The sequence below is a fragment of the Gouania willdenowi genome, chromosome 15 (assembly GCF_900634775.1).
Source record: "Gouania willdenowi chromosome 15, fGouWil2.1, whole genome shotgun sequence".
Taxonomy (NCBI): domain Eukaryota; kingdom Metazoa; phylum Chordata; class Actinopteri; order Blenniiformes; family Gobiesocidae; genus Gouania; species Gouania willdenowi.
The window spans coordinates 21663087-21688890 of NC_041058.1; the positions used below are offsets into that span (position 1 = coordinate 21663087).

Here is a 25804-nt window from a genome sequence, read left to right on the forward strand (position 1 = left end):
GTGGCACACCAAAGGTAATATGCTGCATTCCCCTAGTTGTACATACTGTTTCCTGTCTAACAGGTATGATTTGACCCAGTTCAATGGAACTCCACAAATGCCAATTTGCTTCAATAGTATTTGGTGGGTCATCGTGTCAAATGCTTTTTTTAAGGTCTATAAATATTCCTACAGAGTGTAACTTGTTATCTATGTTATTAGTTATTTCCTCATGTACTTATGTTCAAGCAAAGGCAGTAAATCAATTTTTTTCTTAAATCATGTTGACATTCATTAATCCTATAAACTTATCAAGACGATTTGAGAAAAATGTTTCAAGGATCTTAAGTGAACTGAGGTAGAATAGAAACTGGTTTATAATTTGGCACCTTATGTTTCTATGAACATGATTACAATTGTCTGGAATCCCAACTATTCAGTTTCAGAACTGAAGAAGCTTCCTGTATAAGAGGTGAAGCAGTTGCATCAACTAAGATACAAGAATCAAGATTTTCAAATTTTTGGTATATTTAATTATTTGTTTTTGCTCTGAACAGAAGGTTGTCCTATTTTTTAGTCATTGTTTGACTCAATTTCTAGGATTTATTTGTCTTAGATATTGATTTAACGTCCCACAAGATAAATACATAATTTACAACTACAAATATCTGGCTCATCTTTTTATTGCTGTAGCCAGGCACCTAAAGAACTGCACCTTCAACCTCTAGCCTTTCACAAGAAGAACATTCTTTCTTAGACATTTTACACTCCAAAATGAACCAAAAAACATGGTTTGATAGAAATCATTTAATTTATTCGGAAATAAGAGAAATTTTTTAAGCCAATGCAATACACTATAATATGCTTATGTCACCTTATAACATATTATCAACTAAATTAGTTGTTGTGACTAATAATTAATTTTAGACAAAATTATCTGAAAGATATGCATCACATACATCAAACCATGTGGTATGTATGTATGTATGGGGCAAAGAAATGCAGTTCATCTATTACCCTTTACTTTCAATAAAATATTATTTAATAACAACACTAAGAAACAAATGTTTCAAAAACTACAATGATCTAGAATTGCAGCAAATATGTTTTTGTCAATCACACACATGATTGGAATGTAAAAAAAAAACAAAAAAAAGAAGACGACGAGGGGAATCACAGAGAAGGTGATACAGCAAAGCAGCACTATTTTACCATAGGGTTGTTGATGACAAAGTGTAAACTGTGTTTAAGTGCAGCCTGGAAATGATACATTCGCACAATCAAACGACAGAACATTCAAAGTCTACTTAAATGATATTTACAAACAGGTTCTTAAAGAAGAAGACAACACTTTAAATAAATACAAGAAATTTGAACTTGTAAGTTGGATCCTGCAAATAGAAAGGCCATATGAACAGAAATAGCACTTCATTAGTCTGTGAGAGTGCACAGTGCATTCCTTTTGTGGCTTTAAAAGAAGCTTGTCTTGAGTTTGATGGTGGGAGCAGCTTGCACAGTGGGCTGAGCTTGTGAGGCTGCAGCTTTGGCTTTGCTGCTAGCCTGGTTTGCGCGTATCGCAGATTCCAAACGTGTTTTAAGCTCCGGCGCTGCACCGATGACTACCTTGAAAGCAGCTGGATAGAGGGGGCCAATCCGCATTAAGTTCTGAAGAGCAAAATCATGCAAGCCTTTGGAGACTTGGGGTGCAGAGGAGATGGCATTTTCATCCAGAAGATAAGAAACTAGAGTCGGTACGAGTAGAGCCAGCAGCTGCACACCTGGAGAACACGTTATAACAAATTAATAATCAAAGTAGTAGGGTAGATACCACTGAGACAGACTTTAACTGAAAATAAAGGTTCAGATTTAGATTATAGAGGAAACTTAATGCCCCCCAAAAATAGAGATCATTCCACAGCTTTCTGAGATGTGTCTGAGAAGCCAAACCAGTTGAAACCAGTTATGTAAAAAAGGCTGCAAAATGTCTGTGATCCCATACGTATCTATTTCACACAGGAATGCATTGCTAAGTGATGAAAATCTGCCTTGAAGAAGCAACATCACATAGTTGGACTAGTACAGTGATTCTCAAACATTTTTTTGGGACAAAGGTGAACTTTCAAGCCTCACTTGCACCCATTGCCCCCCAATCAATCCAGACACAACAAATTTTTAAATGTATTGAACTAATAACATATTTCACAATAAATCAAAAACTAAATTTAACTAATTACCACCATAAAAATAACTAATGTTAAAGTGCAGTAGTAAAAAATACAGGAAATAATGACACCGTTTATAATCTGTGAAAAAAAGGCTTAAGAAAACAAAAAAGGAAATATTTTTTTTAGGGCAGCTATTGAAAGTTTGTTTATTGTTCCGCTCCAATTCCCATGCCGTCGTAAATCATTATTTTTGCACATTAGTTCCACGTAGCATACCTAATGCAATCCAATAACTTACTGCTAGGGATGAAACGATTCACTCAACTCCCAATACGATTCGATTCACGATACTGGGTTCACGATACGATTCTCTCACGATTTTTTCATTTACAAAATGGGACTGTTTTTTTTTTTTGGGAAAAAAACTAGAAAATACTGTATTATTTTCCTTTTATTTTTCATTGTCAAAAGAATTCCTTGATAAACTATTCAAAACAATGCAATTTAACTAAAGATAAATCTTGAATTAAATAAATAAAGGAATAATACAAATGAAGATGAAGCCTATTAATTTAAATTTTGGTTCTATAATAAACTATGCAAAACTGCATAATAGTTCTTTTTCTTTTAAAAGTGCAACTGAAAATGTATTTTGTGCCTTAACAATTGGACTTTAAAAAAAAAAAAAACCGTGATTACACTGATTTACGTCATATTTGTTTGGACCAGCAGAGGGCGCTGGTAATACAGTGGTCGGTTGGCATGCAGATATCTTGCAGTGAAGAAGAGAAGCTATGCTAGCAGACAGAGCTAATAGAAAACCGTGACTTTTACAGATATTCAAGTAATATTACAGCTTTTCTTTCGGTGCTAAAGGGGTAATGAATCATTTATTAACATATTTAAGAGTAGAAGGCGGCCAGAAAGAAAGTATTAGCAGACTCCGCCCGCCGCCAACACTTCCGGATAGCGCCCTCTGCTGGTTAAAAAAAGTACTGCGATTCAATTGTCAGAAAATCGATATCAACCGTGATACCTATGAATCGATTTTTAACTGCCTTACGATTAATCGTTACATCCCTACTTACTGCTCTTTATTTTTTTTTTCCAATTTTTAGGCTTCTCATTGTTACTTTCTTTGTGTGTAGGTGTTTCGTTCAGTGATAATTATCTTTATCGTCAATGAAGAAAGGTCTTTAAGAAGATTGGCATGAAATAAAAAATGTCCTCCTGTTTGTCGCGCCCCACCTGTTATACCTCCATCCCCCACCAGGGGGCACGCCACATACTTTGAGAAGCACTGGACTGGTATCGGCTCAACAACTAAACAACTAAAACGCACACAGTCATATATTTAAGAAGACCTTTAAGCAGGACTATTTTGTTGACATCATGAACAGGATTATAAAGTTCAACTAGAGCCACAATGTTAGTAGTTAAACAGGCATCAGATCATATCGACATGCCTGGAAGGCAGGAACGTCTGATAAAACAAGATGACATCACACACTGTATTCGTGCTGACTTTGAAAATAGCAAAAGCTATAATGAGCCGATATGTTAATTTTTAAGAATCTAAGGGTGCTGGGAAAAAAATCAATTCACATCCAAATCGCAATTCTTATTAATTATAATTCTGAATCGATTCAAAATTTTCAAGAATTGATTTTTTTAAAAGACGCACGCTGCAGTACTGTTTGTCAGGGGACGACCTCCGTAGTGGATTGTTTCATCTCTGTTTACTTTTGTAGTCTCATAAAAGTAAAAGGGGGATATAGGTTTGAGCTCCGTCCGTCCGTCTGAGTTAAAGGGGACAGCTTTTCTCAGAAACAGTTTAAGATAGGATAACCAAATTCGGTGTGTGGCTTCAGAGTATCGATACCTTGATCAAGTTAGAAAATGAGAAAAAAAAACGAAAGTCGATATCTCATGTATTTCAGAGTCAAATATTACGACAGTTGGTGGTATCAAATCATTGGCACATACCAATATATAAATGGGGGCCCCATTTTTTTAAATGACTACTACTCCATTAATGCTCGTAGAATCGGGCTGAAATTTCACATTCATATTCTATGAGTGGATGTCGACATCCTCTAGGAGACCTTTTTTAAAAAATAAGACCTTGTTCTAAATTTATCGGAACATAGTCGTGTGATATATCCTTTCAAAGGGAAATCAACGTAGATTACGATTTTAAGTCACACAATTTCATTTGTTTTACTCGGTGGAACCGAGTCATTTCACTGAATTCTCAGGAACGTGGTACGTGTTATTCGGCCTGGGCCACGGGCCCGACCGTAGTTCATCAGAACTTGTTTTTACTCTGTTCGAGGTATCTTTAAAGGGGACAACTTTTCTTAGAAACCGTTTAAGATAGTTAGTAATTTTACATTCTGATGTGATAATATTTTCTTATGTATACATCTAAATTCTTAGATTTAGGACATTTAGGAAAAGGTTGGGAGTTATAATGACAACCAATCTGGCGGGGGATGTTGATGACTGTGTTCTTGTTTAGATTTGATTCTGCTGATGAACACAGCGGGTACTTAAATGTCATATTGTATTTTCATATTTAATTTAAAATGTTCTTAAATGTTTACTTTTGAAGCTAATAAGTGGGTATTCATGTTTATTTATTTTGAACAGAAACTGAACAGTTAAACATTAATTTTTTGGTTTGATAACATTTTTATTGTTGTCTTTTGTTGTAAAAAAATAGTTACTTTAAGCATGAATTCAATATCAGATCATGTTTTTTACATTTCATCTTGACGTTTGCAGCTTTTCATTTATTGGAAAACAGAAAATCTACAATATAGCCTGATGAAAAAAACCACAGTGAAATTGGTCGTTCACTCACGCTGAGAATCTACGTCTAGAACTTATTGCCGTGATCTCTGAACGTCTGCGTTTAAAAATATCGAGATAAATGGTTTCAACTGAGTTACTTTGAAGGCTTTAATAGAAGAAGTGGTGGGTAATTTAGAGATGCATTAGGATGAGGTGCACTCACGATTCTGCTCTTCGCCCATGCTAACCAGGTTCTCCAGGACTCGGATGCCCTCCTGCACGGCTTGCAGCTCAGCGGCCGTTCCTGGGCGCCGGCGCTCCACTGCCTTCAGCTTCTCCACCATGAGAGGAGCCAGGGCGTGGATGTAAGGAGTGGACAGAGCTCGGCTGGAGTGTTGAAACACTGACAACAGCAGCTGGTAACATCGAGCCTGAACCTGTAGCAAAAAATAAATAACCCGCTCACTTATAATAGCTGAGCCTCACACATATAGGAATCTATGTTGGCATTGATTATTTTATTACCACAATTGGAGACAGAAATGACTTTCGGGAACATAGCAGACCATAACTACAATATTGTTTGCTTTAGGCACGTTCAATTGCCTAATAAAATATGTCACTTTGAAATGATTTATTTCAATTTACAGTCGAAAAGTAAAAAAGGCAAAAGCAATGCAGCTTAAAGGAGTTAATTAGGGAGAAGCAAAAGAAAAGGGTTGGCGTCAATTATAATTGTAATCGCATAATTGATCATTTATTACAATTATGATGTAATATAATTGTAATTGAAATGTTGCTGTTGTAATCATAATTAAATTGTAATTAAGTTAATTAAATGCAAAACAGGGGAAACATGTTACAGTTCTATATCTAACACATACATAGTTACCGTAATTAATAAAATGTGTTTCATATCAACTTTTCCCACTACCTGTCAGTTCTCTTGATGATCATTTTACCATTTAAAAAATTAAATCTAGAGGTATACTATATAACCAAGAGATGAAGAACAAATTGGATGACATAATATTTTTTAGTGTATTTTACAGCTGATTTAAAACATGGGTCAAAACTGACCTCTTATCATAAGAGATGCTAACAGAAAGGGGAAGGTTATGTTTTATTGGCTTATTTATTTCGGACTCAGTAATTGTGAGTCATTGAAATTTTAACTTTAGTAATTGAGAACATAATTGTTGTCAGGGAAAAAAATAATAATAATTGTAATTTTAATTGTATTTGGAAAAAATGTCGGTCACCGTCATCATAATTGAGTTGTAACTGAACATGAATAATTGAAGACTTAATTGTAATTAAAAAATGTAATTAACCCCAACCCTGAAAAAGAATAACACTTTGAACTAGGATGCTTAAAAATCAGAAGGCATACAGGTAGAGGTTAAGTACGTAAGTTATAGCAGCAACAGCATTATTAAACCTAGTGAATCTTGTTTTCATTGGCAGCACTTTTAAGACATTTTAACAAACCTAATTCAGTACAAAGCTCCCTAACAGGGCAGGTACACCTATAAATAACACTTTAGGAATGGTTTGTGTTATTTATTTTATTTGAATGATACTCACTGAAGGATCACTGGAGTTTAGGGCGTTTCGGAAGCGGTCCATGCAGCCGTTCTGCAGCACGGTCACACCAACAAGCTCACTGCTGGCTGACAGCAGGAAGAGTGTGATAGCTGTCAACATATTGACCTCATCCATGTCAGGCCTGGATTCATCTATAGACAGAGATAAAGATGCATTTTTAACTGGAATTTCATACTGTTTACCCCAATGCTCTACAGGAAAGATATGCAGAAAGTCTGTTTTTAATGCTAACCTGGCTGTGAGTACTCGAGTACAGATGCCAAACTGCTCCTAACAAGGCCGGTCCACTGTGTCTGAATGCTCTCTACCCGAGCCAATGGGGAGGTGATGATGGTCTTGATGCCTTGCAGGGACGCTGACACAGGCAGAGGCACCGAATTGTCAGGAGTCCTAAGGGCAGTTTCCCGTAGAACCCCAGTGATCAGGAAGAGCACGGTGGGGAGGATGGTCATGCATCCTGTGAAGGCAGAAGAACAGGAAGATACTAACTGGTCACTCTCACACACATGGTCTCTCTCTCTCTCTATATATATAATATGCATACAGAGAGACACCCCTCCTTACACGCAGAACACGACCTGTGTGTAGAACAGGGGTCACCAACACGGTGCCCGTGGGCACCAGGTAGCCCGTATGGACAATGTGAGGGGCCCTCACATGGTCACCAATGAGCTCCAAAACTGAAATCTGATTTACTTTCCAGGATTCAAACTCACAAATATGAGATGTAGTTAGTACTTAATAAAGTTAAGTTTTTGTATTCTATTAACCTTTACATTTTTATTTTCAATAAAACATTGTGACAAATGTTTTTATGTGTTTAGATCCGGTGTAGTAAATAAATGTGTCTACCTGTTGGGCATTGCTGCCTAACGCACCTCCACAGGTGCTTTTCGTGCATGTGTGTTAATCTGCACACCTCCCTAGGCATAAGTGGGTCATCAGCTGGGGACCACCAGTCATAGATGTTTCGTATGGAAAGATCAGTGAGTAACTATTAGCCCAGGTGTCCTTGATATGAAGGATATCAAAAACACACTAGTTCACTAGTGAATTATGTGAGCTAGTCAATCATTGATTAAGGTCTCTAGTTAACTACAGATACAATTATATGTTACTTGAAGGTTGAAAAACTCACAAGCAAAAAAGGCTTAAACTAGTGAACTAGTAAGCATGCTCACCTTACTAGTAAACTAGGTGGACCCAACATGGATACTAGTGAACTAGTAGAAGTAAGATATCTACTAGTAAAGTCATTTGCAGCAACACTAATGAACTAGTGATGATAAGTGTATATTAACGTACCAGTGAAAGGAAAATAGAGACTATTTAGAGAAACAAAAAATCATGATAAGTTGGGAAAAGTGTGTGCTCTGACTGAGGCTTCCTATTGGCTGCCCATTCCAAAATGAAACATGACAACCAATGAAAACTCTGTATTTTGTTCAGATCCCCCCCCCCCCCGGCTTCATTTGCTCTATAGTTTGCTGTAAAACGTACACTTACATGTATGATTTGTTATTTCCATTTAATATTAATCAATTTATCTTTTAATGGTTGATATTTTTTTTCATAGATCCAAATTACTGTATCTATACTAAGAGACAGTACATTATTTAATAATAGGGTTGTCAAGTTAAATGCATGTTATACAATCGTTTTGTACCGATGATAAATTGGGGATGGGGTGAGTTGGGGGCCCCGGGATTCAAACTTGCTTAAGGCCCCAAATTGGTCAGGAATAGCCATATGTTGTACATTCTTAAACAGAGGATGACAGTCCAACGTTAACCCACAGACATGGTGTCAGTATTTTGCACGTGTGTGTCTTGTTGCCTCAGGTCTTACCGGCTGGAGAGCAGAGTGAGGGCAGCTCTGCCAGGATGGAAATGGTGTTTGCCACCAGACGAGCACTGTCTTCAGGGAGTCGCTGAGGCCGGAGCGGCACATGGTTCGGTGAGTCCTGCACACGTGTGTTGAGTTGGGGCAAGTGTCGCACCAGGATGAACACGAGCAGTTCCATGGCTGCGAAAACCAGAGACTTGCCAGGGACAAGCTCCCCCGTGTCTCCTCCTTCCCCAAGGTTGGACCGAGAGTCTGCCTCGCCTTTCTCCTCTCCATCTAAAAACACGACATAACCATAATTATATCAATCCTCTCTATTTTACTGCAAGACTTTGTTGGCAATGAACAAATGAACCTTGTGTCTGCTATTGTTTTACTGTGATAGTTTTGCTGACCTTTGCTGCTTCGCTGTTGGAGCACGTGGGTCTGTGCCGCTCTGATGGTCTCCTGTACAACAGCAGCGACCTGAAGCTGGATAGCGGGGGGATCTCGGGTCAACAGAAGCCTGTGGAGGACATTCAAGAGCTCCACTGCCAGCAGCTACAAAAGAGGACAACATATACAACAGATTAAAGAGATTACACTGTAAAACACAGGAGGAGTAAAAAGACCTAGTTTAGTATAAACACCAAATTTACAAGTTGTTTATAAATCTAGTGTCAAAAGGAGGCTTTTAAACAACAAAAGGCTCATAATTGCATATGCACAGTAAACGCTATCTTCAGTGTTCAATGATTGTTGTTTTAGGTCTTTGTTGGCTTTCAACTGCCTAGGTTCCCAAAGTGGGGTACGGGTACCCCCAGTGGTACGCAAATTATAAAAAAGAAAATGAATAAATTCAGTGATAATTCTTAATAAGATGTTTTACTGTGTGCTTACAGTTTATTATTATTATTTTTAATTATATATTATTCCTGAATAGGAATGGGGTGCAGGAGTAGGGGGTATATGGCTTCAGGTTAAATGTCTGAAGGGGTACAGAATTGTGAAAAGTTTGGGAGCCACTGAATTATTGTATGGGAGACGTGTATAGAGAGGTGCCCCATCATCATCATCACACCAGGATGTTGTAATCATGAGAATCTAGCACTGAGGTGATGATAGGTCAACACTTCACCTAAACTACACCGTTGTTAAGACTGAGCTGATGTCTTAACATTAAAAACATGAGAAAAAAATGAATTTACCAACAATCAAAGCCAACCATGACTAGTTAACATTTTAATTTCTGTTGTAGTGATAGTGAAAGTAAGAGTTTTTAAGACCTAATCTAATATTTGGATGCTTTACATGAACAGTTCAGTGTATATTTACTGATTTACTAATTTTTTTCCACCTTGTTGAATGTTGACAGAATGCTCTCCATCATACCTGGTCTTCTGCAATATGGCACTTCGCAGAAGGAGATTCCAGCAGAGTGCATAAGGCCTGCAGGCAGGACATCACATGTTCAATGGGCTCCTCGGGTCGAGGAAAGCAGAGAAACTCTATACTGACACCTGCAACACACAACACAGAAAAGCACTTAGCGAGTGCTAGCACTCAGACAGAGCAGGCAGATGTGAGTGTGTGAACAGAAGTGTACAATAAAGCCGGAGCTCAGCAATACAGCAGGTAATTGCTTTGTACCACAGATAATAGCGATGTGTATTTTTACCCAACATTAGATGCATCCTGTCTTTGACAGTCTCCTCAAAGGTTTTTGTTGCCAACGAGCCTCCCTGAGAGAGGCCAGGAGTTTTGGAGGGAGCTGACGGAACCTCTTCTTCATCTTCACCTGCTCCGAACCCGGTGTTGTTCAGCCACAGAGCAACTGCATGCAAGACAGGAGCCCAGGAGCTGCGGTAGTGGAGTCTGGCTGTGTCTATGGTCTCTGGGGTATAAAATGCTCCACCTGAACACAAGACACATGTTAGTGGGACATGTGCCTTTGGTATAAAGGTCAATGACAATTTCATTATTCATAGAACAGGCATCATCATGCATAGTTTGCATGAATATTATGATAAAAATAAAAATAGGAATACTTAATATAACTAAAATAGGGAAGAAAACATTTTTGAATAGATTTTAAGTAATTTTAAAGATTGATTTTTCAAAACAGCAGTCATGGCCAGACAGTGGGCACCACATGATATTTTAACTTTGAATTACAGAATAAATCACAGAAGTAATTTAGTAAGCAACATTAAAATTTTTTTGGAGTGAGCGCATAAATACCACACTAAGTTACTACACATTTGGTATCTTTTTTTTTTGCCTTTAAACCTAATTTTTACTAAAAGAAATGCAGTTGGACAGAATATTTCTGTGTCATGTCATTGAACCATATATATTTTTCACGTGTATTTGCAATCTTTCCTTTTTTGAAATTGGATTCACTCTTTGACACCATCAATGTGAATATGTATGACAAATTTAAAAACAATAAATCTTTTTAGATATACTGTACCCTAAGCCTAGGTTATATTACAAATTTAAACGTATGCATACATGAAAAAAATTAAAATTGTCTAAACCCCTAAGCCACTCTTTGGGGGACATGACAACAGTTTTGACAATTTTAATGATTATTTTTATTCTATGAAGACTATTTTTTTGAGCAAATGATCTTTGATTTATTGATCTGTGATATCCTATAATGTATCTTTATCTGATAAAAAAAAAAAAACTTGTTTCTAGCAGCTTTAAAAATACATTTAACAGTGTCTTAAACTAGTAGTAAAAATAGATATATTTCTAGACATCAACTATATCTTGAAATTGATCATTTGTGAGATCAAAAGATGTATGATACCATCAGGGGGCAGCTGACTGGAGAACTCAGCAGGCAGTGTGAGCAGAGCGTAATCTCGCAGCATGGCCAGCCAAAGGCGACTCAGTGAAGGCAGCTCTGGCTGCACCAGAGTAATGAGGCTGTCAGGAGGAAGCACGTCAGCACCCAAGTCATCTTCATCCTCGTCCCCACTTCTGACTGGCTTGGCAGGCTTGGATTCAGCCTCTTTCTTAATTTTCATTGCCATCACATACACCTGGAGAGACATGTTCATGTGACATGTTGTTTTTGGTGCTGTGGAGCAGCAGGTGGAACATCGTCAAACTCACCTCAGCCCACGCCTTGAGCACAGCTAGCTTCTCCATGGTGGTGGCACTCTCACTGTACAGCTGGCTGGATGAGTCCTTCCCAGCCTGAACCTTGTCCAGCGATGACACAAGAAGATTGTGGACTCTTCGCAGGTCATTGAGATCGCTGACCACGCCGCTGCCGATCCATGTACTACACACCTGGGGAGACAAAAAAATCAAGTTAGCAAACTGAGAAAAATAGATTTAAATTGATTGTTTGCGAACAAACGTTTATGAAATATGGGTCTGCAGAAATATCTTAAAAAAATATCAAGATGTAGCGCACTGCAATACTAAAATTTTCATTTGTGGCACAAAATTTCCCTCTACATATGTTTGTTTAGATATAGTTATTAATAAACGGTATGTTTTCCTTTAGAGGAGGTGGCCCGTCAAAGAATCCTGTTTGAGAAATACAACTAATGTATTTGCTTGTAAACTCCCAGGCCTTTAGAGAAGGTAATTATGACACTCATCTCTTTCAAGAGCACCATAAAAGGGTTGTAATGCTGAAGTACAGTGAAACTTGAAGATCATATCATGTGCTTATGGTGACACTTCTTATAAATCAGTTTCAAACTAATAAACTTGATTCCTTCAGAACTTTCCTGGCTAACCCACTGTTACATGAAGAAGAAAACAACCTGAGGTGCTCCACCTGAGGACAGCTGAAAAGATTATGTGCATTGCTGACATGTGATGGGAGTGCTTGAACGGCCTTGCTGAACATTGAGCATTTTTTTGTCTGCATATGTTGTCAAAGGTTAAAGGAGCATAGGGCAGGATCTAGAAATCAGACTCCATTGTGACACCACGGTGGTTCCCTTTCAGTTGATTTACTCGATACAACACATATAGTATGGGATATCACGCCCCCGCAAGGCCCACTGAAGAAACCTCTAATAACTCCCTCAGTTCTTACGCTCTTCACCTCGCTAAGAACACCTCTATCAAGAAGGGCTAGATAGTTAGCTCTGTCTCTGCCTTGGCTACTGCCAAATTGGAATTAGCTTAATTTGCCCACTTGGTGTTAGCCCCTGCTGCTGCCGCCCGCAGAGCGCTAATTTCGAGTCTCCAAGTTTCTGTGTTTGGGATGAGCACGAAAGCTAACGGGAAGAAGAAATCTTCTGTTCGCCCCTGTCCTCGGGGGTGCGTCTTGTCTTTGCATGACAAGGACCAGCATGAAGCATGTTCCGTCTGCCTGGGGTTAGTTCACGCCAGGAGAGCGATGACGGAGCCCGACACCTGTGCGTTTTGTCGCCAGCTCCCGCATTCAACCCTGAAAAGGCGGGTTACCTTTGTGGAAAAAATGCTGCCGTCTAAGCATTGTAAATTCTCCTATTCGCAGTTGGATAAGATCTTCAGAGCGCATGCAGGCACCGCTCCTGCACTGAGCTGTCGCCATGCTGCTGACTGGCGATGCGTCTGGCAGAGCTCGGTTCAGTGTTTCCCCCCCGAAAGCCCACTGGCTTCTCTTCTAACCAAGGTCAGAGTCGCCACTGACTATATTTTCTGTGTGTCCCGAAGTGCAACGCTCTGCCTCGGCAGGAGGATGGCGTCTACCGTGATGGCGCTTAGATACCTAAGGTTGACTCTGTCAGATGTTCTGGAGAGAGACCAGGCTGTTTATTTAGAGGAGCCGGTATCTGCTGAAGGTTTGTTTGGGCAATCACTCGACACCATCCAAGCAAGGTTTGAGTTTGGGAAGAAGCAGACAGAAGTCCTGCGCAACATCATTCCCAGGCGTGACTCAAAGCCCAAGCCACCTGCAGGTGCCTGCATTAGTTTTCAACTACCGATCTCACAGACGCTTTTTTTTAATGTGGCAATACACCCGTACCACAGGCAGTTTCTAAGGTTTACATTCGAAGGCATAGCCTACGAATACCTTGTGCTCCCATTCGGTCTGTCGCTCGCCCCCCGCACCTTTACCAAATGTGTCGAGGTGGCGTTAGCTCCTCTCGGGGAGAGAGGCATGTTTATCTTAGCCTATCTGGACAATTAGGTTCTGATAAAGGGCTCGAGAACAGTTGGTGGCAAATCTGTCATTAGTTCTGTCCCACATTCAAGGTTTTTCAGTGAACATGAAAAAGAGCTTGCTGACTCTGAGTCAGCAGTTTTCTTTCCTTGGTCTGAAAATTTGCTCTTTATCCGACCGAGTATGTCTGTCGGAGAGCAGAGTGACCGCATTCCACCACTGCCTCACAGTTTCAATTGGGACGCAAACTATGTTTCTGTTTGCTCTTGCAGCTTCTGGGCTCGCTCACAGTGGCTATGTTCGCAGCGTCAGCGTTCTGTGTGCGACGGAGCAGCAGTGAGAGCACTTTGGACTTCAGTACAAAGCAGACTTCACATAAATTATCTGGAGCTGCTAGCAACCTTCTTGGCCCTGAAGTAGTTTCACTCTGTACTAGAAGGCCAACATCTTCTGATCAGGACGGACAACACGACAGTGGTCTCTTACATTAACAGGCAGGGGGGGACACGGTCACTTCCCCTGCTAAAAGTCTCACTCTCTGTTGCTGTGGTGCAATGTTCATTTTCTGTCTCTGAGAGCCACTGATGCCCCTGGATGCCTGAACCTGGGGGCAGACCTTCTCTCCAGAGGGGGGCCTCTTGTGAGAGAGTTGAGCCCTTTGGTAATGGCTCAGATATGGGTTCGCTTTGGCAGGTCAGAGGTGGACCTATTTGCTTCTAGGGCAAACGCCCACTGCCCAGGGCTCTTTTTCCATGACAGACCACAATGCACCTCTGGGAATGGATGCGCTAGTGCACCCATGGCCCAGCACGCTCTTGTATGCGTTTCCCCCAGTGGAAATGGTACTACTTGTGTTGAGGGGGTGCGTCTTTAGGTTCTGTCCCTGATTCTAGTGGCCAGCAACAGTGGCGGATACATGCCGACTTGTTGAAAGGTCAAATTTAATAGCTCAGAGTCTGTCCCCAAGTGTGGCGGCAACAATCCAGAGTGCAAGGGCATCATACTCGTGGCATTCGAGCAATGGTGTCAGGACTGAAATATTCTCCCATTTCAGTTTTCAACTGTGGAAGTTTTGACTTTTCTTCAGGAATTGGTGGATAAAGGTCTATCCATTTTAAATGTTTATTTGGCAGCTATATCTACCTGTCATGTTTGCTTCAACGGAGTCCAGGTGCGCATCCGCTTGCCATGCGTTTTTTAAAGGGAGTTTGCCGGCTGAGACCTGTGGTGAAATCTGTTATCCCGCCACGGAATTTAACTGTAGTTTAACACAAATCCTGCCCTGTGCTCCTTTAACATTACATGTAGTGCAATATTTTTGTGACAGCTATGCATGTTTTATTCACACAAAAAAATGAACAAATACATTTATCATATTGCTTATTTGTGACCATCACCAGCCCTCCCTAAGGAAGGGTAAGCATAAAAATGAGAACATCTTTGCACTTAAATAACTATATTATTAATGTTCTAAAATGTGAGATTGCAAATTGCGTGTTATCTTTATGAGTTTTGAAGTAGAATATTAAATTTTTACCTTTTCCAATAAAGGTTATGTTTTCTATGAATTTTGTTAAAATTTTGTTGCGATAGGGAGGTGCCATACACATTTTTCATTCTTCAAAGGGGGGCGCAACAGAAAAAGTTTGGGAACCATTAAACATTAAATCACACAAATGGCATGTATGCATTTCTTCTGATCAGACATTCAGTGTGTTTTACCTGGCATGCTTTAGCTGTTATGTCAGACGGAGTATCAGGTGAAAACGCAGGTCTGAGGGCAGCTCCAACCTGCATGCACCACAGTTGTAAGAGAGACACTTAGGTTTTGATGCCATTATTTATGTAGCAGCATACGGACTGAATGTGTGACTCACATTTGCCTGGTACTGTTCCAGGATGACGTGTCCTGGGAACTCGGGCTCTGGTACAGATGCAAACTTTTTAATGATGTCTTCCAGGGCCTGCAGCCCCGCCATCCTCAACTGGTTACTGTGGTCAGTAGCGGCCATGAAGGCCATGCGGATAAGGTCAGACAAATGAAGTACCAACAGATCTCCTGGATAGAAAGAATTCTTGTTTTTCACAAACTGGCAATAGTACCAAGTTTAATTTTACCAAAGCCCTTAAGTATGTGTATTTTTCTTAAATGAACTGTATTTCTCTAATGCAAACAAAGGAATTCATTATATCACATTCTAAAAATTGGTATCAGGTCAGGTGATAAGCTTTTTGTTATTATTATTATTTATTTATTTATCTATAACAAATTATATTTTCAATGCATTTCAGCTTCATCTATAAAGACATTTAAAACAACCACAGGAGAAGTGTTTTACACAGAAAAATACACAAGAGTAAAGAAAATAAAAGGTACAATAAAGAAGAAAGTAAAACACGAATAAGTTAGAGAAAATAAGAAACGCCCCAGTAACATAAAACACACAACATGTAATAAAATCAACTCTTTAACAAGTGTTGAAAGGCAGGGAAAGAATTTAAGTTTTTAAAGTGACTTAAAGCAAAAAAGGATGCCATAAGTCTCCATCAGGAGCAGCTCATCAGGTGACCCGAGTGACCAAGCAGGGACATTGAGATGTAGAAGCTTGGATATGTATACTGGGATGAGACCATTAATCAATTTTATAACAAATGAAATAATCTGAAAATGAATTTTTAAATGAACAGTAAAACGATAGTAAACAAAGAGGTGGTGAACCAAATTTGATTTTATTACTGACAATTAGGAATCTATTCTTAATGAGTAACTAAACCCCAAAAACACTTTTTTTCTGCTGAATACAAATGTATTTGGGTATGAAGTAGTGCTGTTGATTGATTCTGGTCCAACTCTCAACATTTTAGTCAAAGTATTTCAATTTGGCATATTTAGTTGTAAAATGTCAGAGTGACTGACCTCTATGGGTTCAAACCCAGCTATTACAATTAATTTTTGTTATTGGCTGAGAACAATGTGATGTTTTGAGACCATATTGGTCACAAACAAGCACTGTTAGCCCCGCCCGTTTTATAAAAACTAGCACCTGTGTGCTCTAGAATCTGTGATGAATAGGTTGGATTGAGAGATGAGTGAATAAAGAGGTATACTGAGTAATGAGTAACTAGTTAGCATAGCATAGATTGTTCGTTGGAGATTTTCTAGTATAGACTGGGTGTGTCTTAACTGCTCCAGGAGCCCCGTCCATAATGAAGGCTTTTTTTGAATTTCCCTCCGAGTGGCAGGTCAGGAGAAAGCAGGGGTTTAGTTACTCTTTAAATTGCGAAAAATAGATTATTAAATTCTTCCATTTTTCTTTTTTGATTCCTCCTCATTTGGATATTTAATTTACACCATGCAGTATTGAAGGGGCTGGGAGGTATTACTCAAAATAAAAAATAAGTAATCCAGCCGCTGAGTGATGTTAAATGGATGATCAATAAAAACAGCAATAATCAAAATCAAATCGATTATCGTTAATAATCAAAAATTGGTTGGTATTTGAATCGAGACTTCAATAATCGAAATCGAGTCAGGGAATTGGGCTGATTAACCACCACTAAAAACCACTCCAGATAGCTTTGTGTTTTTGTCTTCTGTGAAGGTTTCTATAAGGCCTGGTGATCGCCTACTATAAGGATTCTACTTGGTAACACTTTTACTGAGCTAACATCTATTTTCAGCTTCACTTTGAGCAGAAATGTGTATGAATATTGACTCCTTATGCGTTATAAACAAAAAGAGCCTCCCACTTCTGCTTGCTCACCCTTTTACATAAAAACCCCAGATAGGATTTTCTTTGGTGCTGATTCTAAAGCTGACTCAAAGTTACAAGAGTTCAACTAGAGGAGATCATGTGTCATAAATTGCTCCATAAACCTTTTACAACAGCATGGTGGTTGTTACCTTTTGGTTTCTTGACCTGTACCGTGCGGGCAGCAGCCAGGTCAAAATGTGCTTTGTCAGCATTCTCACACAGCAGGATGATACGACACAGGCAGTCTGCTGCAAACACCCGTGTCACCCAACGAGGAGCCACGGAAGGTTTAGACTTGCCATCGTCCCCGAGTCCTGTGAACATGGTGTCGTCGTCCATCTCGTCTTTTTTCTCTGAATCCTCGTCTTTCTCAACCTCAAAAGCAACCGCTCCTCCAACATCTAAGAGTGGAGCCAATGGACACATTGTTACTACAATCCCCTCACTAAGAAAAGCTTCCCTGGGTTGTATTCATACCTGTGGTTGCAGCGAGGACATCTTTACAGAGTTTTAGCCAGTGAGAAAGCTTTTCCACAGCCAGAGAAGAAAGCATGTGTCCCAACGTGTCATGGATGTCAGAACACAGCTTCTTATCAGTCTCTCGATCCAGCATGCCGAACAAAACGCCCTCCAGACCCGTTTCTGTGATGTTCAGATCTGAACCGGGAATGAAGTCGGCACAATGAGGGCTTCAGGATGACAAAGAGTTTCAAAATAGCTACTGACCTATCGCGGTGCTGCTGTCCTTGTTGTCTCCTGATCTCTTTGCCAGGCTTGTAGCGTACTCGCACACCTCGGGAGCTTCTCTCTGTGCGAGCTGTCTTAGACATGCTACAGCAGCCCGACGCAGCAGCAGGTGGGAACTGCAGAGGTGAACCTGCGGAAAACGAGGTGTTCAAAAGAAAAACCGGTACAAATAATAGCTCCTTAATAATCCCCTAATAGAGGTCAGCTATGGCTACATCTTACACAGAGACAAGGCACCAGGCTGGACAGGTTGACGTGACGTGGGGCAAACATGTGTAGCTGCTGCAAACAGGAGATGGCAGCCGCCTGCACGAGGGAGTCTGAGTGATCCTGCATGAGGGCACAGCCAACCAGGCAGGACGAGCGGATGGTGGAAATAGTTGCTCCATTTCCTGATAACAACAGTGAAACCATTTAGAGCAGGGGTTCTCAACTGGTCTCACGCTGGGACCCATATTTTGCAAAGGTCACTAATTTGCAACCCACCGACCCCAACCAACATTAGTTTTTCAAAAATAGCTGTTGAAAACACACATTTTTTTTAAACATAAATCTATATATTCTCCTGTGCAACATGCATTTCACAGCATGTCTGTCAAAATAAAAGACAAGTCCAATGTGAGAGACATTAACTATTTATTTATTTTTGACCAGTTTTGCGAGACTCGCCCATTACAGGTCTGCCGCCCACTTTTGGATCCCAACTCACATTTGGTAATTGCTGATTTCGAGCAGTGATTCTCAACTGGTGGGTCAGGACCCAAAAGTGGGTTGCGGACCTGTACTGGGTGGGTCACAGACAGCTGGTCAAAAATAAATGAATACATAATGTCTCATGTTGGACTTGTCTTTAATTTTGAAAGAAACTTTTCTTGCAATTTCTTCAAATTATTACACACAGTCGTCCCAAATTAGATAGAAATTGGTCGCAAAATGAAGGAAATTGAAGTGAAGATCCTGCAGGGACTGATATGTGTCATTTCTTGCTTGAATGTTGTCAATATTTATGTATCATTTATACATGGAAGTGCAAACTATGGCACCTCAAGGTTAAAATTGCTCATTTTTCTGCCAAAATTCTGTGGCCCACTTGGGATCAAACTGCTTTGTGTTTGGCCCCTGAACTAAAATCAGTTTGACACCACTGATGTAGAGGGACTGACAGTGGGAAACAGCAGCTTCAAGAGTTATAAAAACTATGCATCAGTGTCTGCAGAGGGCTGAAGTCAACAACACTGCCTCCTGCTGGTCTGGTAAAAGTACACCACATCACTTTACTCAGTGTTAGTTGTGTGACTTGGTCACTGCCAAAGTGAGTTACCCTGTAATTCTGGTCCTACGGTGGTGATGAGTGCTCCAAGGCAGCGCCCTAAGCACTGGTGCACCTCAGTGTGAGACGGGGGCACAGTGAGAAGCAGGGTGAGCACCAAAGACAGAGTTGGCTCCACGTAGCCTCGGTACATCGGACCACTAGAATCCACGATCAGGGCCAAGGAGTGAAGAGCCCATGTCTGGTGAAATACACACCATTAGAGATGGTTTAAAACATTTATAAAAATGAACCAACTACAATATTAATGAGCTGAAGAGAGATTTTGAAATGAATGACTCTTCAGCTATTCTTACCTGGACTTCATGAGAGGATCCATCCTGGGCCAGGGCCAACAAGATGCTGACGCTGGTCTTTAAATGCTGACCAGAGCCAATTCCTCCAACATATCGATGTAGACAGCCAAGAGCCAATGAATGGCCCGTCCTCGAAACTACATCACGTGCTGACTTTAGCCTGTAAACAGAGGAATAACAGAGATTTGGATGACTGAAACAGCAAAGAAGACTTTAACCTGGTAAACAGCCAACAGTAGAAAGAATGCTTCAGATTGAGATTGAGATGACATATGATTGCCTTACTTGTCAAAGCTAGTTTGTGCCATTCTGGCGATGAAGGTCGCTTCTCCTACCACCTGAGCCATCCTGCCCAGAGCCTCTCCAGCAGCACAGCGTAAAATGGGATTAGGATTGTCCAAAGCTCCCATGACCAAGGCCAGGGCTGACTTACGCACCTCCTCAGGTCCCAGAGTGCTCTTGTTCTCAGCCAAACCCTGAAGTCAAACACAATTTCTTGTGACTACCACCTTTTGGCACAAAGGACAGTTTAACACAGACATAAACAACTACTATTACAGCGGGGGCCACAGAAATGTGTTTCTTTGATCGAAGGGCCACATTATCAACATTCATGTCAGTATTTAGAATAATGACCAATCTGAGCATTAACACAAAAAATAACAAAGACTTTTTTATAGTATTTTTCTGTCATTCTGTTTATGTTTGTTGTCTTGCTCATTATGAGGCATTTTGTGCCTTTCTATTGTCCTTTTCTGTATTTTTCTTGTAAAATGTATATTTTCGTGGAGTCATTGTGTATTTGTGCTGTAATTTTGCAGGGGTTTTTTTTTAGTACCAGTAATTACTGTGTATTTCTGTTGTCGTTTTGCTTGTTTGTTTTTGTGTTTTTCTTGTCTTGTTTTGTACCTATGTCATTTTCTGTAAATTTGTAAATTTTTTGAGTAATTTTGTGCATTTTTGTTGTCGTTTGTGTTATTTGGAGAAATTCTGTATATTACTGTTGTCGTTTTGTGTGTTTTTGCAGTATTTTTTCTTGTCTTTTACTGTATTTTCCTGCACCGTTGTAATCCTTTGTATTTTTTTTATGTACTCCTGCTTTTGTTTTGTGTATTTCTCTTTCATTTTGTACATTTACTTTGGGTGCCGCATAAAATTAAACAGAGGGCCGCCAGTTGCCCATGTGTGGTTTAACATCACGTCCCGTGTTCAATTATTCTTTGTTAATACAACATCTGAACATTCACACATGGTATGCCAGCCTTGAGATGACAAATGACACCTACATTACCTTGAGGGCACTGAGTACTGCAGTGAAGATGTTAAGTTGGACTGCCTGTTGTCGCAGTCCTTTAGCCTGCTTAATGCACTCTGCAAAGTGGTCCAGCATCTGCAGCCTTAAATATCATACAGGAACAAGTTATTTCAGCAAACATGCATCCATACAGCAAAAAGAACAAACAAATAAGGATAACTGTTTTTTTTTTTGTTTTTTTTTAATAAAACAAAAAAAGGCTAAAAATAGAATAAGCTCGCCTGTGTTTGAAGGACACGTGCGGGAACACGACTCCAAAAAGTGCTACCGAAGCATCAATGACAGACACACCAAGAGGGAGAGGTCCAGGGATGGCCTCACCAACAGGGACACGCAGGTATATAGAGGAGGGGTCGTGCTCCAGCGCTCCGCTGCCAGATGCACTGTTAGGCTGCAGCTGTTCAAAAACAATGAGACAGTAAAACCCAGGCATGATGAACTGTCTTACTGTCTATAGCTGGGTTTCCATTACACTTGGAAATTCGCAGAATCTAAATAGCGCAATAAAAACTGGCAATGGAAACACTTGAATTTCAAAGAAACACTCAAATGTCACCATAAAGGTTTTAAGCTTTCATCAGAAGGAATTACAGATGTTCCCATAATGAAATGTATTGCAAAAGCGCTATGGAAACACTTTTTCCACAATTATACGTCACGTACCTGGTCACATGACGTGATGTACCCAGTCACATGATAATTTCTTTCAGAGAAAACATGACACAGTACGTGTAGACAAAAAAGGAGACCAAGATATCCTTTAGCATTATAACTTTTAGAATTATTACTGTCACATTAGACAGCAAACAACAAAGTGTTATAAGGAGCGTTTGAGCGTCCATTCTCCTGCAGTGACGTCTCGCGGGATGAGATTTTGCGGGAGTTACGATGCTTCTGCCCAAAATAACCTTCCACAGAAACACGTTCAAAGCGTAGTTATACTTTGTCGACATTTAAAAAAAATTCTGTGTATTTCTGTTGTTGTTTTGCTTGTTTGTTAGTAAAGAGGGGTTGCGGAGTGTTTTTTTGTGTTTTTCTTGTCTTTTTATGTACTTTTGTCACTTTTTGAGTCAATTTGTGTATTTTTTTGAGTCATTTTGTGTGTTTTTGGCGTAATTTTGTGCATTACTGTTGTCGTAGTTTTGTGTTTTTGCAGTATTTTCTGTGTTTTTCTTGTCTTTTACTGTATTTTCCTGCACCGTTGAAATCCCTTGTATTTTTTTTTATGTATTCTTGCTTTGTTTTGTGTATTTCTCTGTCATCTTGTATGTTTACTTTAGGTGCCGCATAAAATTAGACAGGGCCGCCGGTTGCCCATATGTGGTTTAACATCACGTCCGTTGTTCAATGATTCTTTGTTAATGCAACATCTGAACATTCACACGTGGTATGCCAGCCTTGAGATGATATACGACACCTCCATTACCTTGAGGGCACTGAACACTGCAGTGAAGATGTTAAGATGGACTGCCTGTTATCGCAGTCCTTTAGACAACTTCTTTCTGAGAAAACATGGTGCGGTATGTGTAGACAAAAAAGGAGACCAAGACATCTCTTAGCTTTATACTTTAGAATTATTACTGCCACATTAGATTCCAAACAACAAAGAAGCGTTTGAGCGTCCATTTTCCTGCAGTGAAGTCTTGTGGGATGAGATTTCATGAGAGTTACGAGGCTCCTGGCCAAAACAACCCCCCATAGAAACACGTTCAAAGCGCAAATATGCTTTGTCGACATTTAAAAATATTGCTTTTATTTAGCAAAAATCTGTAATGGAAACACAGCTTATGAGACATTTGTTACGATGGTAAATTATTCCTTTCAGTATAATGATACTAACTTGATCTTCAATAGACTTGTGGTCTGTCTCCTGTAGCCATGAGCCCATGAGGACACTGTCGTCATAGTGACACAGAGAGCGCAGCAGCGAAGTTGTGGTGTTGGCTGAGTTTTCCGTCAAAGTGAACTCTGCCACGAGCTCCCTGAGGAGAGCGTTGAAGCTGCCTGTATGAGAGGAGCAACAGCTCTCAAACATATACTGGGAATTATGACCAAACTGGGAGAGGCGTGCTCAAATGTGGAGTTACCTTCATATGTCTTGGGAGGCAACAGAGCTAAGATATCGTACAGTCTGAGCCTGACCATGGCTGCGCTCGCTTTCAGGTGAGCGCCGTGGACCTTGATTATGGCAGGGACACTAAAGAGAAAACATCAGCATGTCACAATAAAAAAAAAATCATGTTAGAATTTTAAATATACATATATCTAATGGAAAAATATACATACTGTGACATCATAGTCATGGCACATTCAATGGGTGTCATCAGTCTACGGATTACATCTTCTGTGAGAAGCTCAGGACAGTGGGCCACAAAACTACGCATGGCTGAAAAAAAGCAGGGTCACTATTTTGTATATAGTATAACTATAGCATTTAGCATGTGTACGCAAGCTGTGGGGAATGGTTTACCACAAAGAGCTCCAGCTCGGCCCTCCAGAGTGACCTGCCAGGTGAAGGAGTCTCCTCTTGCCTTCTCGGCCTCCAGCTCCTTTGGAGAGCGCGGAAACACGTTCCTCCACAGCAGCAGCATTTTTGGCAGGTGATAGCGCACAAGTGAGGAACCTGGAAGGAACACAATAAGGTGGATACAGTATGTTAAACCAGGAAGAAAAAAAAATCAAGGAAATACATTAATAGCCATCTGCCTGTGACACTCACCCAAAGTCATAAGGGCACCGAGGAGCAACCATCCAGCCTGTGTCCGCTGCAGAGAGAGGCGGCTGTTCTGAGCTGCTGTCCTCAGGAGGTCCTCTGCTATACTCACCACCGACTACATGAGGAGAACAGAGACAACTTAAATACGAGCAAAAATACTAAGAGGATATCTGAATAAACAAAAGGATTATATGCCATATACTTTAATTTGGCCATATTTTTGCGGCTGTTTTTTGCATCTATGGCACCAATCAGCCCCGTGAGATGTTTTTTGCTATCAAAGCTGTGACAACAATGTATATTACATGTAAACTAGATATATGGCATGTAGAATTTTTTTTGTAATCACTTTATTATTAGGGGATACACAGCCTAAGCTGCCAGGAATTTATTGTTATCTTCAGAAGAAGAAGAAATCCTACTTCCCATGCACAATCAATCACCAAATTTTACACAAATGTCCAGTCCCATGCCAGACTGTCCCAGCTGTAACACTACAGGAAGTGTAGTGTTACAGCTTTATTTTAAAATCTTGCAGCAGAGCATCTTCAGACTGTCCTACACAAATAATCCACACAGACTTTTGATTCAGCAAAAATTGAGCTTACAGTGCATCAAAATGTTTGACTCTAAACTGCAATGTTTTTGCTAAGCACATTTTCAGTCTTCATTAAAAAAAAATGACCAAATCTTGCAGTCATTGTAGATGTGTTGAGAAAATATCTCAACACTTCTACAAATATATAATAATTGAACTATGATTTTTACTCTCAGGCTAACAATTGGAGGCATCACTTTCTCACCTATGGAGCCAATACATCATTGTTAAAAACAAATTATCAACATCTCCATGCTGTAAAGGTGGATTTTGGTCTTAACTGAATTTTTGACAGCTATTGGAATCTGCCTTTAAACGCTAACAGCTGCTGTCTTGCACACTGGTGACTGACTTAGTCAAGTAGTGAAGCTACAGGTTACAATTCCATGTGCTATTTAATTCAGTGGTATAGGATATTGTATTATGTGCTTGATTTATTGACTAATCAGTGCAGCTGTAAAATTCCTATTATGAGCTACTGTAGAAGAAAATTTTAACATATGTACAGCAGAGTTGTCTTTTGCTAATTAACTCAGTGACATAGAGCATCATTTCTTTTTCTGAATTGTGAATTCAAGCCTCAACTGATGTAAAATGCAGATTAGAATGCCTCCTTTTTCATTTTCCGACACACTTTTTGTTACCCAATTTTGCCTAAAATTGCCTGGCCCAGACCATTGTTGCGCAGCAGCTATAACTTTTTATATACCATGAGATTTTATTATGATTTGACCATTGATACAGTAAATGTGAATGGGTCTAAAATCGTGCACCAAAAACAACAAATTTAGCTTTGTTGGAGGTAAATCTAGGCTTTATGTTATTATCACAAATGAGAAACAGCTAATATGTTTATATAGTGTATTTAAGTACCTTGCCCTTGGAGTGAGGAATACCCAGTGGGCACTCGTGCACACCTCCCAGCAGAGCAGCCATTGCAAAGCTGTAGCCGCTTACGGCCTCTGGGGAACTCTTTAGGTTGTTGATTCTCTCCGCACAGCGATCCAACAGAGGGGTCAGTTGATAGGGCAGTGCTACGGCAACGCAGCGGAGGCACCATGCGGCCGCTAGACGTGCTGCCATGCTTGGGTGGAGAAGCACTGAGGTCACTGTTTCAAGTAGTCCTGGGAGAGATTGGAATATGAATATATTAGCTCAACTTAGTGCAAAAGAGACACATTTATTCAAATCAATAAAAAGCACAAACGTGAAAGAATACCAACTAACGTCATGAAATTGATCAACCATGCAAGATACAATCCATTACATTTATTTTTGGTACGTCTCACCTATGGAGGGCTCTTGGATGAGTGGGGATGCTGTGGCGCTGAGGCTTTGAACCAAACTGCCCAGTTCTTTCAGGGCACACACCATGACATGCTGGCTGGCAGAGACATCACCTGCCCCTGCCTTGTTCTCTCCACTTGTGTCGTTCACAACCGCCTCTAAAAATAATAATAAAACACAAGGCAGAGCAAAAGCACTAAGCCAGCAAGATACAATTACAGCAAAGTTTAAAAAAAAAAAATGCAAAGTTTCAAAACACTTTT

The 25804-nt window shown here is 40.0% G+C and overlaps 1 protein-coding gene across 2 annotated transcripts in view; it reads right to left on the reverse strand.

Annotated features, from left to right (window-relative positions):
• Positions 1 to 771: 771 nt before the first annotated feature.
• The window catches only part of heatr5b (HEAT repeat containing 5B), a 58926-nt gene continuing 33893 nt past the window's right edge, over positions 772 to 25804 (reverse strand). For both annotated transcript variants that reach the window (XM_028468691.1, XM_028468690.1), the window contains exons 10-37: positions 25544 to 25699; positions 25128 to 25378; positions 23660 to 23771; positions 23411 to 23563; positions 23227 to 23326; positions 23028 to 23137; positions 22781 to 22944; positions 21162 to 21337; positions 20917 to 21022; positions 19911 to 20101; positions 19626 to 19785; positions 19321 to 19510; positions 18222 to 18391; positions 17979 to 18129; positions 17730 to 17909; positions 17402 to 17653; positions 15375 to 15556; positions 15220 to 15288; positions 11499 to 11678; positions 11191 to 11425; positions 10051 to 10287; positions 9765 to 9892; positions 8789 to 8933; positions 8397 to 8669; positions 6781 to 7005; positions 6528 to 6679; positions 5164 to 5377; positions 772 to 1757 (exon numbers count right to left, since the gene is read on the reverse strand). In XM_028468691.1, coding sequence (XP_028324492.1) covers positions 1450 to 1757; positions 5164 to 5377; positions 6528 to 6679; positions 6781 to 7005; positions 8397 to 8669; positions 8789 to 8933; positions 9765 to 9892; positions 10051 to 10287; positions 11191 to 11425; positions 11499 to 11678; positions 15220 to 15288; positions 15375 to 15556; positions 17402 to 17653; positions 17730 to 17909; positions 17979 to 18129; positions 18222 to 18391; positions 19321 to 19510; positions 19626 to 19785; positions 19911 to 20101; positions 20917 to 21022; positions 21162 to 21337; positions 22781 to 22944; positions 23028 to 23137; positions 23227 to 23326; positions 23411 to 23563; positions 23660 to 23771; positions 25128 to 25378; positions 25544 to 25699 — 4970 coding nt within the window. In that variant the 3' untranslated portion in view covers positions 772 to 1449. The remainder of the gene's footprint in view (positions 1758 to 5163; positions 5378 to 6527; positions 6680 to 6780; positions 7006 to 8396; positions 8670 to 8788; positions 8934 to 9764; positions 9893 to 10050; positions 10288 to 11190; positions 11426 to 11498; positions 11679 to 15219; positions 15289 to 15374; positions 15557 to 17401; positions 17654 to 17729; positions 17910 to 17978; positions 18130 to 18221; positions 18392 to 19320; positions 19511 to 19625; positions 19786 to 19910; positions 20102 to 20916; positions 21023 to 21161; positions 21338 to 22780; positions 22945 to 23027; positions 23138 to 23226; positions 23327 to 23410; positions 23564 to 23659; positions 23772 to 25127; positions 25379 to 25543; positions 25700 to 25804) is intronic.